At 42.3% G+C, this 21,121-nt stretch overlaps 1 protein-coding gene across 3 annotated transcripts in view; it reads right to left on the minus strand.

Moving 5' to 3' along the window:
- Window positions 1-2,510: 2,510 nt before the first annotated feature.
- LOC121879575 (protein spaetzle 5-like) overlaps window positions 2,511-21,121 on the minus strand; it is a 72,318-nt gene continuing 53,707 nt past the window's right edge. For 2 of the 3 annotated variants that reach the window (XM_042386244.1, XM_042386243.1), the window contains exons 2-6: window positions 6,963-7,129; window positions 6,677-6,769; window positions 5,811-6,233; window positions 4,295-4,477; window positions 2,511-3,611 (exon numbers count right to left, since the gene is read on the minus strand). In XM_042386244.1, coding sequence (XP_042242178.1) covers window positions 3,437-3,611; window positions 4,295-4,477; window positions 5,811-6,233; window positions 6,677-6,769; window positions 6,963-7,129 — 1,041 coding nt within the window. In that variant the 3' untranslated portion in view covers window positions 2,511-3,436. The remainder of the gene's footprint in view (window positions 3,612-4,294; window positions 4,478-5,810; window positions 6,234-6,676; window positions 6,770-6,962; window positions 7,130-21,121) is intronic. The other variant, XM_042386246.1, reaches the window with a different exon arrangement.

Genomic DNA, 21,121 nt, shown 5'->3' on the forward strand with positions numbered 1-21,121 from the left:
CCTCCTACACCGCGTATTACCATAGTAATCTAAGCACATTATAAGCAAATAATGTTAGTAAAATTGTAAGAAAAAAACGAGAGGGACAGAAAATACCTCCCCCGACCTTAAGTGTGGAGTTTGCCGCTTGTAATGAAGAACATCCGTGCTTATTTCAAACAAATTTTCTTTCGTTCATTCACATTTTTGAGTGAAAAATTCATTATGTATAATAATGTAACCTTTTATGGGATAATGGTTAATGTATTCTAATGGGGGGGGGGGTTCATTCATTTCTGGAGGGGATTTATTTAACCCCAAAAAATCTGGATTAGCCGAGAAAAAAGGCAATCCGGATTACTATCTGGCCATACCAACACCAGCTCCTGCCAAGCCTGTTAGCCAGTCACAGTGTTACAGCTCTCGTGTGTGCATCTTTTAACTCCTGTGGACTATTTGTAACGATGTAGACTATTTTCCATGGTTTCCAAAGGCAAGACATCTTCAAAAGGAAGTCAGAAGAGGGCTAGAAAGGAGTTTAGCTTGAACGACAAGCTCTGGAAGCTCGTGATAAAGGTGTGTTTACAAAAGTTTTCTTGGAGAAATATGACTAGAAAAAATCAACCTTCAACAACATAATAAACTTTGTGGTAAATAAGTATGTCCAGTATGTACAAGAATTATATATATTATACTGCACATTATTGTTTCAAGTGATTTAAGAATGTTTGTTTATTTTAGCCACCAGTGAGTAGATCCTGACTATTTCATATTATTCCTGACTCTGGATTAACAGAAATTAGTCCCTAGTGGTTTGTCAGTCTCGATAAAACAGAAATCTGGATAAAAAGTCTGGGGTTAAGAGGAAAGTTTTGAGCTCGGTACCGTTGGTGATATTTTTTCTTTGTCTACTGCCGTGGAAATTATTGACAGTTATAAGCACGCTTAAAACCCTGCTACAATGTGTTCAAGTGTACCAAACATGTCACTTGCAAAACCAGGTTGTGGTGGAAATGTGAGAAAAGATCCAATGGTTGCTGAATGTAGGAAATAATTGTACAGTTAAATAATATCTACAACATCCATAATTTTGCTGGTTTAAAATGTGGACACAGCGTCAATATTCCCAGAAGAAAACTGCATCTGATTCTGGTGCAACCTTGTCCCTGATAGATCTTCTGAAGCAGTGTACAGTAATTTGTTTCCTGAACGCTTGTCTGGATTATGCATGCTCAGTGTGCATTGCCAGAAGGTGTTGGATAGAAAGCTTTTACGGGAGACATAATTGATCAGATGGGTGAGATGGTAACACTTTTTCTCACCAGATACCCCATAAGTTATCAGATCATCGACCTGTACTCCCACTGAATAACGAATAGTGCAGTACTAAATTAACACTAATTCAATATAGAATGGTATTACTATGGATATTGTAAAATCTGATGTAAGTTACCACGTACTGAACCAACCAAGGAAGATACAGAGAGGAACTAGTTCTTCTATGGACTCCCAGTTGATCCCTAGTAATGAACAGTCTCCCCAACAGATGTCTCCATCGTTTACTGTCTGTTTAAGTTCATGACGTCACGTGTAGGATGAGCCCTGGCGATGGTGGCAAAAATACAATCCTGTATATTTATGCAATGGATGCCAAGACTAAAAACGTATACGGCATATGACAGGAGTTTACGCTGAAGACAATACCTTTCTCTAGACAACTACACGTTTTCTTTGGTAAGGAAGCTTCTCGAGAGGTGGCGCGGCAGTCAGGGCCGAACATCCATGAATCAAGTACTGGTTCCTCTACTGCAGGGGTTCTCAACCAGGGGGGAATTTCCCCCCTCAGGTTTTCAGGGGGAAACTGATACTAATATGGAAAAAATAAAGGATTTTCAGTATTATATGCATATTATTTGGAATGCACTTTTTGAGGCAGACAATCTTGGAAAGGAGGGGGGAATGACATTCTGACATATGGTGAAAGGGGTGCATGGGGCAAACAAGGTTGAGAACCACTGCTCTACTGTATATGCTGTTTATCTTTCTTGGAACCAACCCTGTTCGAATCCCCCCAATTTTAGTGATGGTTACCACCTAGTGTAATATTGTTACTAAATTATCACCAAGAGAACGTTGTTCTTCTCGTGTCTCTTGGAGAATCTCATAACAAACACTCTCTGGATGTATCTAGAGAGAAGATAAGTCCAGTTTACCAACACTTCTTCTGTACTGATGACGTGTATAATAAGGGTGGGGTGGAGGGGAGGCTCGACCCTTGTCTAATGAAACTCAACTGTTTGCTCATACAGTGAACTAAATATCTATCGGCTAAATGATTTATTATATTATGCAACGTATTGTAAGTGAAGGAAAGTAAAGCTTCATGTTTACAAGGCCGCCCTCAACCTGGCAGTCACTACCACCCATATACCGTATTATTTTTGTTTATTCAGTAGGTTAATTTACCCCATATTATTACCTGATATAGAAATAATACAAACATAAAACTAATGGTTGAAAATAAAATAGCATTTGAATGACTCTTTTGTGAATTTTATTTTGTTAGTTGATTTTTAATAATTAAAAAAAAATCGGGATCAAAAGTAACAAAAGTGATGGAACAATTATTGTGTTTTGATCTGAGGAAGAGAGACACTATTACACGATCTAAGTGAGACATACATTATAAAGAATTATTACAAAAATAAGACTGTAGCTGACGTATAAATTAAGTCTAGAATAAAAGAACACATAAATAATGAAGACTAAGAATGGACTCACCGCTTATGTCTATCCACAGGTTATTGAACGTGGCTCAACACAGAATGCGAGATCAGGAACACTGCTTCGCTCAAGTGAACTTGTCTTGAAAACAAAGAATCTTGTCAAACCAGCTGAAGATTCTTGCAGATAATTCCAAGTCGATTTTGGGGACGACTTCTCGTTAAATCTTCTGCGTCTGGATTATATTTATTCAGAGACATACGACACAAGGACAAATATTTCATCACAACAATCTAAATTGAAATTCATACATCTAAAAGCTATTGTACCTGCAACAAAATACCCAGTTCACAGAGCCTCTTCGGGTGCTAACACTCACTATTATAGTTACCCATAAAATCAATTCTATTTTCTTTGACTCCTAGTAGGGTGTCCATTTTCTGTTTTCTAAGTATACAGAGAAGATCCATGGATAACTTATGTAATCTGTAAAGTTTTGAACTTTTTTAGCCTTTTTTTCATTTGTAACATATAAACAGGGCTGAAACATAAGGGATATCTCTGTTATCTCAAACGGACGGACGTTCCCCTGAAAACAGTGATGACGAGTCATGAGTAAAACCTCTCTAATGCGCTGAACACAATTTTTACTCTGTCAAAAACACGAAAGGGCGCGAAGTCCTACATTGTACAATGTACAGTAATGTAAAACACTAACACTCGAACACTAATATTAGCCTCCTATCTGCCTCAACTTGCAGACGCAGCAGGAGGGGAACCAGAAGGTGTCAGTGGCGAGCTTGGTGCCAGAGCCGTCGAGGGCAATCAGTCGCTTTTGTACGTACTGCTGCTGACAGATGGCGCTGAAGCCGTCGGGAATGTTACAGGTGCCGGAACAGGTGTTGGTGCTGCGGGGGGCGAGACATAAGGACTTAAGGTATGCAGAGGAGTTAGTATGTTCATATATCAGGGGTGGATCCAGGAGTATCAAAAGGGGGGTGAGGGAACATGGCGAGCACAGCAAGCCCACCCAGCTAGGGTAAGCCCCCAGAATTTTTTTGGGAGATCTGACCAATATCATGGGCATTTTGAGGCCATGTGCACTTCATATTAGGAGATATTCTGAAGTCAATAGTATATACTTTTTACTATACGAAAATGCCTGGGTACAGTACTGCATTAAAAAAAAAGGTATTGGAATTTTTTGGTGGAAAGGGGGGGGGGGGTCCAGACCCCCAGGAACCCCCTGGATCTGCCCTTGCATATAACAATAAAATTTTACCATTCAATTTGCATATTAAAAACAAGTACTTTTTTGGAAAAAAGGTTTCCATATAAATGTTTAAAATCGCCGCAGGATACGAAATAAATATACAAAATAAATAAATTTGCAAAGAAAAATTTACATTTGCAGAAAAAACAAATATCAAGATAGACTTTGATATAATTCTTGTTTAAAAAGTAAATATGAACGTCTATTTAATAGTACACTTCTCCATACACATCCCTAGTTCATCCCCCCAACGCTCACCCCTCCCCCCCAACACATCTCTAGCACACTCCAACGTAACACTAGAAGGATGACACTCACAGGCACTTCTTGCTCTCTACTAGCTGCGTGTACTCAGTGGATACTTCGTTGACGTTAACCAGAAACATCCAGTCTCCTTTGTTGTTGAGGGCGGCCCGGGGCATAATGAAGTCTGATTCGTAGGGGCAGAGATCCGTTGGGGAGGCCTGACGACGCTGACGACGGTGTGAGGACCTCATGATTCTGAAGAAGGGAGAGAGATGAGCTGTAAGGGAGGGAGGAAGGGAGTGTGAGGTGAGGAATGTAGGGGAGGATGGGAAGGAGTGTAAGGGAAATTGAGGGAGAGAGAGATTGAGGGGTGGAATGTAAGGGGACAGAGAATATGAAGGAGGGAGAGTGAGGGAGGCAGAATGAAGGAGGAAGAGTGAGGGAGGGAGAATGAGGGAGGCAATGTGAAGAAGGATGGTTAAATTATGACAGGATAAGGAGGGAGACACATATACAATAAACAATATTGAAGAAAAAACTATAAACCTTGCTAGTACCAATTCATATTAGCTAGTGAGTGATAATAACAACTAGTTCAAATAGCTAACTGATCATTACTAACAAGAAATCATACAAATACTTACTCTTTACCTTTGAATATATTATCTACAAGTATTAGGTTATGTTTCTATATACAATAAATAGTAATGGTTTATATAAGAACAATTTATCATAAAAGGTCGGAAAGGGTCGTGTTAAAATTGACCCAGTCTTAATATCGAAGCATAATGTGTTAAATGTGATCCAGTCTTCAGAAACTGTATTTATTAGTAGTATATTATGTTGTGTGTGTGTGTGTTAATGTAAGCTGGAAGAATAATAATAATACCTGTAGCACTATACCAAGGCACCACACTCTTGGCACTATACCAAGGCACCATACCCGTGACTCTATATTCGAGACATCATACCTTACCAAATAAGCCAAGAGTTATTCTGTTACAAGCAATAAGCCACGCCCCTTCAAGCAATAAGCCACGCCCCTTCAAGAAATAGGATTCGCCCTTACATGCAATAGGCCATGTCCTCATAAACAATAGGCCATGTCCTCAAAAGCAGTTGGCCATCCCATTACAAACAACAGGCCACGCCCTATAAGCAGAAGGACAGCCCCGTAAAGGCAAGAAGCCACGCCCCTGTTTGCAGTGCAAGCAATCAATCACGCCTCTACAAGCAACATGCCCCGCTCTTGCAAGTGAAAGGCCCTGCTCTTGCAAGTGAAAGGCCCTGCTCTTGCAAGTGAAAGGCCACGCCTTTGCAAGCAACAGGCCACGCCCATGCAAGCACCAAGATACACCCTATAACAGGCCACACCCCTAAAAGTAATAGGTCACGCCCCTGCAACCATCAGGCCACATCTCTACAAGCAATTGGCCTCGCATCTACAAGCAATAGACCACGCCCCTGGTAAAGATAAGCCACACCATTGCGAGCCAAATATAAAAAAGCGAGAAGCCACGCCCCCACAAGCCGTGTAAGCCACGCCCCCAGAGGCGACAAGCGGAGGAAAGCCCCCTGGTGCACCTACTTCATCCACCAGGGCTGCGGTTTGGGCGGGGGTCGCGGGGGCGTGTAGCGCGAGGGGTAAGAGGACCCTCTGCCTGCAGGAGACTTCGGGTAGCGCGGGTAAGGGCCCTCGTTGTCGTACGTGGGCGTGGGTGGGTCGTAGAGGTGCGTGGGCGTAGGCTGGCTGTAGTAGCGTGTGGGAGGTGGAGCTGGAGGCGGTGGAGGGCCGTACTTGGAGGAGGGGGGAGGAGGTCCGTAGGGCTTGGAGGTGGTGGAGTAGTTCTGACGGGGCGGCAGGTACCCAGCGGCTGGTCTAGGGGGACCATACGTCGATCGTGGGGGCTCGTAGGTGGGTCGTGGGGCCCCATAGGTCTGCCGGGGTGGGTCGTACGTCTGGCGGGGTGGCTCATAGTCGTACATCATGGGTGGCTGTGTGGGTGAATCTCTGTGGAGGAAGAAAACTGATGAGAGACAGAGAAGCTGAGAGATAAAGAGAGACGGTAAAGAGGGGACTTATTACGGTGTATCATCTCTCCCGTCTACTAAAATATACACTGTTGTATACTGTATAATCTTGTAGGTATTATTTATTTAAGTATTCCTCGTGTAATTATCAATATTTTTCATCTTTTTTAGTCATCTTCCATCTGAGTAATTATAATATTTTGAACTGGAGATGTGTTCACTTTTCTGTGCTATTGCGGACTGTCTTCTGTTACCCTACCCATCTACACCTCCCTCCTCTAGCCCTTCCTTTCCTTCACCTTCCCCCTTCCTCCCTCACCTTCCCCCTTCCTTTCCTTCACCTTCCCTCTTCCTCCCTCACCTTCCCCCTTCCTTTCCTTCACCTTCCCCCTTCCTCCCTCACCTTCCCCCTTCCTTCCTTACCTGGCCTCAAAGGTGTAGGAATCTCTGGTCTCGTCCATCAACAGGGAGTCCACGTCAAACATCTTATTCTCCAACAGGTACACGATGCGGTCTCTGGTCACACGAGAGAGAGAGAGAGAAACAAACATAGAGAAATTAGTTAGTTCTTTCGGGTATTACCAAATCCACTTAGCAACCAATCGGTCAATCACCTTCCTCATAATGTAAAGGTGAAATTTAATTGATTAGACCAAACATAAATAAATATCATGGTTTTGGGATGTTTTCAAGTTGTATTCTGACTTACTTGGGATATTTCTTGGGCTGTAGGCAGAAGGTGTCGCGAGGATCCTTGACACAGTCTGGGGTGCTGCCGTGCATGGCTGGGACGAACCCATTATTGGGGTAGGCAGGACCTACTTCCATGGGCAACAGACCCATCACCCAGAAGCTGACCCCCAGCACCACGCTCCACTGTGGATGGGGAGGAGGGACAATAGGTTAAATGGGGGAATGGGGGGGGGGGAGGTTGATAACATACAGTAAAGGGGAGATAATGGGTTAAATTAGTTGTGAATGGAAGAAAGCAGCCGAGTTTTACTGTGTAGGGAAAAAAGGGTAAAATAGGAAATGAATGGGGGAAAATGGGGAGGGGGAGGAGTTGAGGAAGACTCCAATATATTCTAATATAATCCAAGTATAGCCAGAGACTCAGTTATACCCCAGCACAATACAAACATACCTAGGAACACCTCAGCATACCACCAACATACTTCCTCACTAATTAATCTCACTTAAGGTAAGATTCGCCAGCACCTTCACGATCTTCCTCCCATTAATCTTACGTAAAATATCACGTAAGTAATTTTGTTGAGGGATATTTACCCAAGAGAAAGATTAATTTTTTGTTGAAGAAATTAAAAAAAAAAAATGCGAGAAACTCCGTATTATTTTACTCGTCGTATATTCGTGAAAAATAATAGTTTTCTGTGTAATAGGTAAAAAATTAACCATTATGTTCACCTAAAAGAGGGAATGGGAAGGAGAGAGAAAGGTGGGGGGGGGAGGGAGGGGAGGAGGAGGGGGGAAGGAGACAGGTTTAACATTAGCAAAAGTGAAAATCAACTTGGCTGGATCTTGTGGGTGTACGGAACAGGTCGGTTAATTACAGGTACACACAGGTGGGAAGAAAAGGGAAGGGAAAAGAAAGAGGACGAGAGAGAAGGAAACAGAGAGAGGGGAGACGGAAAGGAAGGAGGTAAAACAAAAGAGAGGAAGAGGAAAATAGAGAGAGAGAGAGTGAGAGAGAGAGATCATACCCGTCCTGAGCCACATGTGTGCACCTGTACATCCTTCCCTCCTTCCCTCCTTCCCTCCTTCCCTCCCTCCCTCCTTCCCTCCTTCCCTCCCTCCATGATCACTAAGGACTCCTAAAGGGAAGATTTTAAAGACCAAAGGCTTATAATTATCATCTCAGGAATAAGGTGGTAGTGGTCAGTGGTTTCTTTCCCTTTAACCCTTTATTTATTCAACCATTTAACCCTTTATCTATTCAACCCTTATCCCTTTATCTATTCAACCCTTATCCCTTTATCTATTCAACCCTTTAACCCTTTCCTCACTTTCCCCTTTTACCTGTTCAACCATTTTTTATATATTAACGTAAATTTTTCCTTTATATATCATTCAACTTATCTACACGCCATCTAGTGTCATTTATATTCATTAATTCATACTTCCACGATTATAGTATCATTATTATCGTCATTCATTCACACTATCACTATAATTCATTCATGTAATCCCCTAATTATATGACCTCATTTCTTTTTCTTCATGTGTGTGTGTGTGTGTGTGTGACCCAAATAGGACAGTCAGGCCTATGGGTGACCTACTTTCACTTTACAGGATACAAAAAGTTCACCTGTTTACTGTTCACCTGTTTACCTGTTCACCTGTTTACCCGTTTGCCTGTTCAACCTGTTCACCTGTTTACCTGTTCACCTGTTTACCTGTTCACTCGTTTGCCTGTTCACCCGTTTGCCTGTTCAACCTGTTTACCTGTTCACCTGTTTACCTGTTCACCTGTTTACCTGTTCACCTGTTTACGGGTGATACAACGGCACCACACCTTGAACCCCCGTCACGTGACCCCTTATAAACTATTAGTGTACCTTCAAATAAGAACATAAGAACATAAGAATGGAGGAAACTGCAGCGGGCCTATTGGCCCATACTGGGCAGTCCCGTTTGCACCCAACCCCTATTGCTCATATAAGCATCCAACCTACTGTATGTTTGAAGCTATTTAGCGTATTCGAGTTAATGATGATATTTGGTAACTTGTTCCATTCATCCACTACTTTGTTTCCAAACCAGTGTTTACCTACTTAGCGCCTAAATCTAAATTTGTCTAATTTAAAACCATTGTTACGAGTTCGCTCCTGGTTGGATAGTTTGAGTACCTTTGTAATGTCCCCTTTGTTCAGCCCTGCCTTCCACTTATACACCTCTATCAGGTCGCCCCTCGCTCTACGTCTCTCGAGGGAGTGCAAATTAAGATGCTTTAACCTGTCTCTATACTCAAGGTTCCTAATGCCCGGGATTAGTCTTGTCATTCTCCTCTGAATTCTTTCTAAGGATTCTATATCCATTCTGTAATACGGTGACCAAAACTGAACTGCGTAATCCAGGTGTGGTCTCACAAGAGCAAGATACAGTTTTAGGATGACCTCGCTTGTCTTGTAACTAACCTTCCTTTGTATGAACCCAAGTACTTTATTAGCCTTGTTATGAGCAAAAACACATTGTTTACTTGGCTTAAGGTTCCTACTTATCATTACTCCTAAATCTCTCTCGCAGTCGGATTTCTCTATGGCATCGTTGTTCATCTGGTTTCCCTGTTTACATCTCCTATACTGAGTACTTTACATTTGTCCACGTTAAATTTCATCTGCCATTTCTCAGACCATTCGAAAAATTTGTTTAGATCTTCCTGCAGTTTTGCGGAGTCCTCGTCAGATTTAATCACACGTCCTATTTTAGTGTCATCAGCAAATTTGCTTATGTTGCTGTCTATGCCGATATCTATGTCGTTTATGTATATAATAAATAATAATGGTCCAAGTACTGAGCCTTGGGGAACTCCACTTGTGACGTTGCTCCAATGGGACTTAGTGCCATTAATGCTCACTCGCTGTTTCCTGTCCTGTAACCACGCCCTAATCCATTTAAGGATATTACCTTTGATGCCATGTGCTTCTACCTTTCTAATTAGTCTTTCGTGGGGGACTCTGTCGAAGGCTTTGCTAAAGTCGAGATATACCACATCATAATTGTGCCCCTCGTCCACCGATTCGAAAACTGATGAAAAGAATGTTAATAGATTAGTTAGACATGAACGTCCGCTTGTGAAGCCATGCTGGGAATCATTGATCAATCGGTGCTTCTCCAGGTGATTTCGAATAGAGTTTGAAATGATTGCTTCCAGTAATTTGCCTACTATTGATGTTAGACTGATTGGGCGGTAGTTAGAGGATAGTGATCTATCCCCCTTCTTGAAAATCGGTATTACATTCGCTATCCTCCAGGATTCTGGTACTACACCTGTTTTCAAGGACATGTTAAACAACTTTGCTAAGGGCATACTAAGCTCTTCCTTACATTCCTTTAATACTCTGGCAAATATCTCATCGGGACCAGGTGACTTATTAGGCTTTAGTTTGTCTATTTGCTTACTAACATCGTTACTAGTCACTACTATCTCGCTTAATTTGTTTTTTTTCACTATCTCTGAATAGAGTCGGTGCTCCGGGTATCATGTTTAAATTTTCGGTGGTGAAAACTGTTGAAAAATATTTATTCAAATTATTGCTCATTTCTCTGTCTTTATCAGTGAGCTCGCCGGTATCTGACCGTATTGGTCCAATCTTTTCTCGTGTTTTAGTTTAATACATTTGGTAGAATCCTTTGGGGTTTGTCTTCGCTTCCCTTGCTATCCTTACCTCATTATTCCTCTTGGCTTTCCTTATCTCGGTTTTAGCCCTACTCGCCAATACCCTATAATAATCCCGGAGGTAAATTTCGCCACGATTTATCCTTCTACCTATAGCCTTCCTTTGGCCAATGATGTTCTTTAAATAATTATTTATCCATTTAGGGTCATTGTTGTCTGATCTGAATTTTTTGTGTGGTATGTTCTGCCTTTGTGCATTAAGTAACTCATTATTTAAATTGTCGTGGAACTCGGCAATCTCAGATCTCGTTATCAGGTCTGTGTCATCTGTCAGGTTCACGGCCAAGCGCGACACCCCCTCTCTCAGCTGCCTCTTTAAACTGTCAAAGTTTGCCCTTCTGAAATCTGGTACTTTAGTGGAATTTTCCTTACGTTTGCCCTGAAAATCTAACTGGAATCTAATTTCTTTGTGATCGCTGTTTGCAAGTTCGTTCCCTACCTCGACATTGCTAATGAGGTTTTCTCTGTTTGACAGAACTAAATCGAGTATATTATTACCCCGGGTGGGTTCGGTTGTATGTTGACTTAGGAAACAGTCCTGGATCGTCTCGAGAAAATCCTCTGATTCTGAGTTACCCGTAAGGTCAGTCCAATCTATTTGGCTAAGGTTAAAGTCGCCTACTATACAGACTTTGTTGTGTATGGAAGCCCTGCGCATTTCATCCCAGATAAGTCGCTCATTGACGCTATCAAGATTGGGGGGTCTATGTATTACTCCTGTGATTAATTTTTCCCTACCGTCGATTAATTCTATCCAAATTGTTTCTTTATTCCGCTCAGTTTTTATTTCCTTATTTAGTTCACACTTCAGATTATCCCTGACATAGATTGCTACTCCGCCTCCTTTCCTGGTCTGCCTATCGGTATGGAACAGTCGTTTAACTTCAACATTAAATTATCATGGTAATTACGTAGCTACTTATGTCTTCTCTATTTGTTCTTTAGTATCTAACATATTCTTATTAAGTGTTACTATTATCATTATTATCAAGCACTGTTGGTGTGTACTGATTTTCGCTATTCCTTTAATTTATGCATAAATACAACGAAATTCCAAACCTTCAATCCCGTACGCCCTTGTCTCGTGTCCCTGATCTTACCTTAACCCCTGTAGGAGGTACCTTAAGGATCCCTCGGTATGGGGGATCCTACGTTAGGGGAAGGCATAGGACTCATCATCATCATCATCACAGTCATCTGCATAATCACAGAGTAGCGGCGTGAGTGTGGAGAGGTGCTGGTCGAGCCTCAGCTTGTGTATATATTAAGACAAGTATTTTAATCCTCTATTATTATTCGTTTATTTTATTTGCTACTAGTGCTTCTGGTGTTTACTGCCTCAGAGAGAAAACTTTAAAGCTGTTTCATCTTAGGAGAGAGAAAGTTTACGACAGAAAACTTGAATTATGTGATGTATTTTCACCCATAGAAATAGAAAGTTATTAAATCCTGTACCAACCATATGGCAACAGTAGCCTGAGGTAAATAAAGGTCCAGATTTTTGTGATAAATATTTCCTCGTAACTGACTCTTAACTGACTCTTAACTGGTGATGGGAGAATGTAAGTAACTTGTTGTCTAGAGTTGAAACACAGATATAAGAACACCCCCCCCACCAAAGGCGGATACGTTCACTCAGCATTCAAGAACAAAACATCAACGGGAAATATTTCGAAGATATTTACCGTTACTTTAGTCTTTATCTGAATTAAATAATCTACAGTCTAATATGGATGGTCTATTGCATGTTATTTTTATATTTTGTTGTTGTCTTAATTAACCAGATAGTTGCTTTATTATTACAACATTTTTTAGAAGGCTTTTCACTATACGAATCTTTTGAGAATTTTTTAGATCCTGGTCAATAGCGACACAAACTTATCTTGCCTTAACCCTCTCAGCGGCAACACAACACAACACACCTCCACTGCTCACACGCTTAACCCGACGAAAAAAAACATTAATTTACCCTGGTTTTATGATGTCTTTAATTACCGTATAAAAAACCCGTGATAAAACTAATTAATCTACCTTGGTTTTATGATTTTAATTACCGTATATATATAAACCTTGGTTAAAGCTCTCAGTACCACTTTATCCTGTCGTTAGGGTGTAGTTGGGTGTAGAAAGTAGGAGGGTGTGGACCGGACCTCGCCTTAGGCTTGAAGATGACCGGCTACCTACCCTCCCTCCTCTCCTCGCCTTCCAAAAATCATCGCCTTATTTCTCACCAGATCAAACGCCTCCATCTACGTGTTCCCTGGCAGGCAACTAACTCCCCAGCCTTCTAACCTTTCAAGTAATGGCTGGAACACCTGGGACACCTCCTTAGGATACGAGTGTGTAAGGGAGGTGTTTATTTTGTGTTAAGACGCTGGTGGGGTTGAGGAGAGGCTGTTGGTGGCGGGTAAGGTAGTTAGTGTGTTAATCTCCCGGAAACTTGTTGAGATTTGAGAAAGCATTCCATTCAGGAACCCGTAGCAGCAGGGACCGACCTCTTCATCCCTCCCTCCATCCTAACCTCCCGGATTTTGGTAGGCGTGAAGAGGCCAGGAGAGGTAATACCCATTGTTAATTCTGGCGTTTATTAATTCCTTAAAAATACCCGCTGTGGGAGGGGGTAATTCTTCGTGAGGTTTATTTTACACCCGCGAGTCTCACCAACACAATGCGGGTCGGTTATGTTTACTAAATAAAGACGTCCATAATGCACTGAGACTCTACTTTGTCATGTCTTAATTTATAAAGGAGTTACATATCATTTACTTAAGAGATTCGTGAGTCATTTTATGTTTTTATTTACAGTCACGGGGTCATTTGGACGCTACTTTAACCTGCCACAAAGTTAATTAACCATGAACCTCATTTACCAGATACATTGATACTAAAACAAGATGGCGTAAAAACTGCAACGAGACTGCATATCATAAATGGCTATAACTTCTTCTTAACACACACACACACACACACACACAGAAAGAACCTTGGCGTCCTCTGAGCTTGGGGGTAGTCAGTCAAATCATACTACGCATACCATCACGTGCCAAGATACCTGTTTGGACCTGGATCATCCCTCTCCGTTAGTCAAGATGCGTATAACATGTACCTAGTAGACCCCCCACCTCCCCGTGTACTAGGTCAGAGTAGGTCAAGGTATACGCTGACTATGTATGTGTACTCAATAAGATGTATACGTGTGTGTGTGTGCACCAGAACACACATCAACGTGGGCGTATAGCGAGTATAATGAGAACAAAGTACAAGGCTACAAGCATACCACAAACATACCTCCCTCCCTCTCACCGCACCCTCCCTCCCTCTCACCGCACCCCCCTCTCCGCACCTCCCTCCCTCTCACCGCACCCTCCCTCCCTCTCACCCGCACCCTCCCTCCTCTCACCACACCCTCCCTCCCTCTCACCGCACTCCCTCCCTCTCGCACACCCCCCCCTCTCTCCTGCACCGCACCCTCCCTCCTCTCACCGCACCCTCTCTCACCCGCACCCCCCTCTCACCACCTCCTCCCTCTCACCCCACCCCCTCACCGCACCCTCCCCTCCCTCTCACCGCACCCCTCACCACCCTCCCCCTCCACCGCACCTCCCTCACCGCACCGCACCTCCACCACCGCACTGCACCCCCCCTCTCACCGCACCCTCCCCCCCCCAACATCAAAGAGACTATCATCACACTATAATCACCCCACGCTGCTATACGTGGGTGGGTGGTGTTGCGGGGTACCAGTTTCTCACAAAGACATCGGATCGATCCTTTCTCTCACGTGTATATGAACCTTAATGTACTCCTGTTTTAGGGTCGAATTATCCCCTATTATCCTACTATGGGTTTACGCCCTGTACTCAGGCATGGGTCAATCAATAGGTCAGAGGTCACCCAAATACTTGATGTACTGTTCTGAGAAATTGTCACTGTTTGTTATTGGTGTGTCCAGGAGGTAGGAAGGGGGAAGTGAGAAAGGGGAATGGGGGGGAGAGGGGAGGTGAGTGAAGGAAGAAAAGGCCGTAAGTTAGTGAAATGGGGAAAGGGGATTTAGTGAGAAAAACCGTAGCGAATGACTCCTCTTGGGGGAGAGAGAGAGAGAGAGAGAGAGAGAGAGAGAAACACTGAACACGATAAAAAAAACCCGCCCTCTCATTTGGGGTCAGGTCATATTAATAAAGCTTTTCACTGGTCAAAAACTGGTCTTATTACGTGCAAAAGGTCATATAAAAAATATCTATTCAGGTCATGATTAATTTAGTAGGGTCATATAGGGAGAAATAAATCAATCTAATACCAATTTATATTCAGGATCTCATAATAAGGGTGTAGTCCCCTCGTCTTTACCCCTCTATATCATCCGAGGGGAAAGTCAGATAGGTAACATAATATAATCAAGCTTAAACTTACTACAGGTGAGGGGAACTTTGAAAAAAATAAGAAGATAAATTTACCACAGTGAATAATGACCATGATTGCCTTTTAACTCACCTGAGGGGGAAGGTCAGACAGGTGAAAAATGACTAATTAGAGATTGGATCAGGTGAGGGAGGGAAGCTTTTGAGGGGTGGAATATCGCCATTAAGGTGAGATGGAAAATAAAAGGAGGGGGAAAAATGGTCTTAATCGCGACTGAGCACAAGGTTAACAACGGTGACCTGATCTCCATGGTGACCTCGTTTGTGTACGTGACCTGAGGGGGAGGTATTGACTCGAGTGGTAAATTTATCAGGACAATTGATTAGCCGTCAGGTAGTCCAGGTGTGTGTGTGTGTGTGTGTGTGTGTGTGTGTGTGTGTAACCCCCATCACACACACACACAAACGACATGGGCCAATATAGGTACTCCTCTCCTAATTAACATATATTTTAGCATCCCGAGGTCAAATAAGTGAATGAATGACTTAGATCGACGCAGGTTAGATCGACGCAGGTTAGATCGACGCTGGTTTGATCGACGCTGGCTTAAATATCTAGGTCTTATTAAATTTCCATCTCAGTATCCGTGGAAAGTAGGTTAGGTTAAGTTAGGTTAAATATCAAAACAATAGAAAAAAAGACAAATGAAATGCGATAATACGCCACGTAAACATAACCAGGAAGATGTGTGTAAGTAACCGTTCTTGAAGTGTGTTAATACGTGGATCCGTCTGCCGGATTCGAGCGAGAACGCCATCTGCATATGTAAACAAAGAACACGGTCTGAGGCTATTGTTAACCTCTCTCTCTCTCTCTCTCTCTCTCTCTCTCTCTCTCTCTCTCTCTCTCTCAGCCGCACCTGTGAATCATCTGACAGAGAGAGAAAGGGAGAGTACACACTATCTCAGCATTAATAAGTCATCAGCTCAAAGGTTAGGGGGGGGGGGTGTCTGATGAATACTCCACAACAACAACAATAACCGAAAAAAAAAATTCTCAAGTCCCTCAGCGTTTGGACTTGGTTGGCCGTCCATCAACCACCACCAAGTCCATTAAGCGAGTCACGAATCTTACGGTCGTTAACCTGAACTGTGGAAAAAAAAAGCCGGGAAAACTTACACTCACTCTCGCCAGATGCTAAAGGAAGTGGATTCGAACTTTGAACCCGTAGGTGCTAAGGTTGAGATGCTCTGTCCACCCTCCCATGGTAAAACCTAACCTGACCCTCACATGACCTTACCTGACCTGACCTATTTTAGTTAACCTCATCTAGCGTAAGGTAACATAGCCTTATCTAATCTATTTTGAACTTACCTAATATTAACAGATATGGACAGGTATGAACGGATGTCAACAGGTGTGAATAGGTGTCAACAGGTGTAAATAAGTGTGAACAGGTGTGAACAGATGAAAACAGGTGTGAACAGGTGTACACAGAATGCAATAATGGAAACTTGAATACCTGAAGAAACTGGAGGCTGGGGGAGAATGTCTTGTTTTCTCACTACGGCGGTAACTCAGACAGGTGAGAACAGGTAACACACACACACTCACACACACACACACACACACACACACACACACACACACACCTGACGTATAAGAGAGGGGGAAACACAAATAAACAGACAGAGAGAGAGAGAGAGAGAGAGAGGAGAGTCGAACCAAGAACCTGGAGGCGAGAAAGGTGACACTAATCCCGGTAAGCCCATGGCGTAAAACACGAACATACTAATATTTAAAACATCTCTATTTATTTCCTATTAATTTCTTACCTTCAGTTATCCTATTTATCTATTTATCTTTCCTATTTTCCTTCTCAGATTTTACAGTTAATAATAAGAAGGAAAAGATTAGGTAAATGTGAAAGACAAAACGAAATATTAAATGAGAGAGGAAAAAAACTTTGCCAAATTTGGGAAGAAAGGTGTGTGTGTGTGTGTGTGTGTGTGTGTGTGTGTGTGTGTGTGGAGGAAAACAACAACAAAAAAACTAAGACGATAATAATGGGTAGATACATTTATGGTAAAGATAGAGAGAAAGAAACACACGGCGAGAAAATACAAAGAGATAATTATGGAAGAGAGACAGATGGTGATAGAGACAATAGTGAAAGGTCTCGCTAAAAATACAGAGATTTTGAGATATTTACAAGGAAGAGGAATTTGAGGTTGAGGAGAAGAGAGGGAGAGGAAAGGAAGAGAATTTTCCTCCTCCTTCCTCTCCTCCTTCCTCTCCTCCTTTCCCCACATTTCCCTTCTCCCCCGACAGCTTTCATTCCCTTTCCTCCCCCTCCCACTCCTCTCTCCTTTTCGTCTCCCCTCCCCCTTCTTTCTCCCCCCCTCCCTAACACACCACTGAACACTAGAAAGTTATATCCTTGTTCCGGCTAGTTATTGTGTCAGGGGGGTGGAGTGAGGGGTGAGGGGGAGGAGATGGAGAACGAGGGGAGAAGAGGAAGAAGGAAGATGAGGGGGAGGAGGAGAGGGAAGAAGAGGAGGTGGATACTTTCAACTCTTCCCTTCCTCTTCTCCTGTTCCATCTTCTTCCTCCCTTCCTCCCCTTCTTCCCTTCCATACATAGATTATTGTAGTCTTTATTGTGAGACAGACAGACAGACAGACAGACAGACAGTCAGTCAGTTCACACGAGGGTAAAAACAGTCATAGGTAAGAGTACATGGGTCAACAACCTCAACGACACACACACACACACACACACACACACACTGTACAGTTACCCCACACCTCAGCTACCCAGCACTGTTCCTCAGGTGTTCACACTTACCTGTAAAGAAATAATACTGTAATTAGTAAGCGGTACAGTATATAACCTTGCAACATTAAGTAATACAGTTGATCATTTTGTAACAGTTGAGAAACACACTCTTCAACATTGTACTGTTAACAAATACACTGTTGAACCTTGCAATGATAAGATATGGTTAATTTATCTTTGCAACATTACGTAATAAAATAATTAATATTGCAAAACACAAAAAAAGAAATATACCTGTAAAATAAATGTATATACCTGTAGTAGTAAATCTTTTAACACTCACCTTACCTGAGGGTTGGCGACCGTGGCCCACCTTACCATGAACGTACGACACTAGTTATCACAATTTTAAGATTTCTTTATTTATCTTATATTTCTACTTTCTCGTGACCTTCCTACCTACAATTTCATCTAATTAAGTTTCATTCTTACCTGTACCACCTTCCCTAATTATACGATCTTGTGTTCTATGAATGTCTGTGTATATACAAAATGGTCCACAAGTTTTATACGTACAGATGTATGTATGTCCAGTTTGTGTGTATGTGTGAATGTATGTATGTATGTATGTGTGTATGTATGTGTGTATGCATGTATGTGTGTATGTATGTATGTCAAAGTATGTAGAACGTAACGAGGTAAAACAGGTTTAAATTATGTAAGCTGGATATATATTCGACTCTCCATAACACAACCCTTACTACGAATGTCAAGGAGGTAACTTGCATTCAGGACACCTCCAGCATGACCCGGTTTTATAGAGATGTTTTCAAGAGAGAAACCCGGTTTTAAGGACTTCATAACGGCGCAACCTGGATCCACTAACGCGACAAGACAACGCAACCTGGTTTTTATAGCCACGATTCTACACTGTAATCCGGGTTTATCGAGATAATGGCATCGGAAGCACGTCAACATAACACTGATTTAAATGACAGTATAACATTGATTTGATAACAGAACACAATAATGCAACCCTTATATAATGACACAACATAACATGATACACAAAAGACATGATTTACTTGAAAAAACACGACAATGTAACCTGGATTTCATGGCACAGCACGATACCAAAACCTTGAATTATATAAAAAAAAACCACGACGATGTAACCTTGATGTAATGAATCAACACGACAATGTAACACTGATTTAATGGCACATGACAAGAGTATAAACCTGTTTTATTAAGACATTAAATCCAGCTCAGGGAAGAGAGTAAGAAAAGCACATAGATCATCATTAATCATCATCATCATCATCACCATCATCACCATCATCATCACCATCATCATCACCATCATCACCATCATCACCATCATCATCATCATCATCACCATCATCATCACCATCATCATCACCATCATCATCATCATCATCATCACCATCATCATCACCATCATCATCACCATCATCATCACCATCATCATCACCACCATCATCATCATCATCATCATAATTGTTAATAATAATAATATGAGGCTTATTAGGGAGAGATTGTCACTCACTCGTCACTCACTCGTCACTCATTAATGCGTCATTCATCTGTCACTCACTCAAGAGTCATTCAACCAAGGACACTCAGGCGTAACTCACCTAATTACTTAACGAAGTGACACTCCCAAGCGTCACTCACTCGCGTTGAAGTGAGTGACTATAACCTCGTCACTCACACAGAATCAGGAAAGCCTCACTCAATCTCATCAATATCTAGCCACTCACACACACACACACACACACACCGATAATGTTTGGCAAAGAATTTGTTCCAGGAATCACGGGACAGAAGGAGGGAGGGAGAGACGGAAGGAAGGAGGGAGGGAGAGGGAAGGAAGGAGGGAGGGAGAGAGGGAAGGAAGGAGGGAGGGAGGGAAAGGGCCATCGATTCAGGTAAACAGTAACGTCATTGTCTCTGAGGCAGGTAATGGAAGGGGGGTGAGGGGGGGGGGTAGGGATAGTTATTGGGAATTGTGGTAGGTTAGGGGGATTGTGGTAGGTTAGGGTATGAGGTAGTCATAATGGTGGTTGTATTATTAATAGTGGTGGTAGTGTTGATAGTGGTAGTAGTAATGAAAATTGTGGTAGTAAAAATAATGGTGGTTGTAATATTATTAGTCATGGTTGTGGTATGAATTGTGGTAGTAGTGGTAGTAATGTTTATTATTTGTAGTAGTAATAGTAGTAGTGGTTATCGATCACTTCCACAACTACTACTAGTATTACCACTGACAACATTTACTCACACGCACTATGTATGTATGTATGTATGTAGAAAAACTTATGCATGCATCTCTCTCTCTCTCTCTCTCTCTCTCTCTCTCTCTCTCTCTCATGACTACAAAAGAGTGTTGCTTAACGACCCTTCCACCTTATATACTGTGGGTAGTTAGGTCGTTACGCAGGTGTACAGGATAATTGCCTCGTTACCACTGATAGGTGAAAGTATCATGACTAAGTGATCCCGGCCAATTTCGCCCTTATTAACATATACCTTAAGGGCTAAAACCCAAAAACACCCAAATTATCGTGTTTGTTACTTGCTTAATATCTACCTGTAATTTCCTTACCTGTTTCATTTATTACTATTATTATTCATCAACGTTGCATAATTCTTCACTTTACACGAATTTCATCCATTATTATTATATATATATATCGCACACACACACACACCTGACGCACACCTGATATATCACACACACACACACACACCTGACGCACACCTGGGAAGCAGATGGCAATGAGTAAATATTCCGACGTATTATTTAAACTTCCCGCTCAGTTGTATTAATTTCTCATGCATTCCCTAACTGAGAGAGAGAGAGAGAGAGAGAGAGAGAGGCTGTGGACGAATACGTGTTAAATAAAGGAAAATACTCAGGAACGGAAATCGAGATGTGTGGGAGGTAATGGGTGAGTGATGGTGATGGGTGAGTGATGGTGACGCAAACATTATGACGTGTGAAGGGTGAGTGCTGCGTGTGACGGATGAGTGGTGAGTGTGGCGGATGAGTGGTGAGTGTGACGGATGAGTGGTGAGTGTGAGGATGAGTGGTGAGTGTGGCGGATGAGTGGTGAGTGTGACGGATGAGTGGTGAGTGTGACGGATGAGTGGTGAGTGTGGCGGATGAGTGGTGAGTGTGACGGATGAGTGGTGAGTGTGACGGATGAGTGGTGAGGCATAGTTAAAAGATCGTAATTTGATAACACGTAACAACAACAACAACACCTGTAACGCATCACCACCTATGT

This window comes from Homarus americanus, unplaced genomic scaffold (assembly GCF_018991925.1).
Source record: "Homarus americanus isolate GMGI-L3 unplaced genomic scaffold, GMGI_Hamer_2.0 scaffold9741, whole genome shotgun sequence".
Lineage (NCBI taxonomy): Eukaryota > Metazoa > Arthropoda > Malacostraca > Decapoda > Nephropidae > Homarus > Homarus americanus.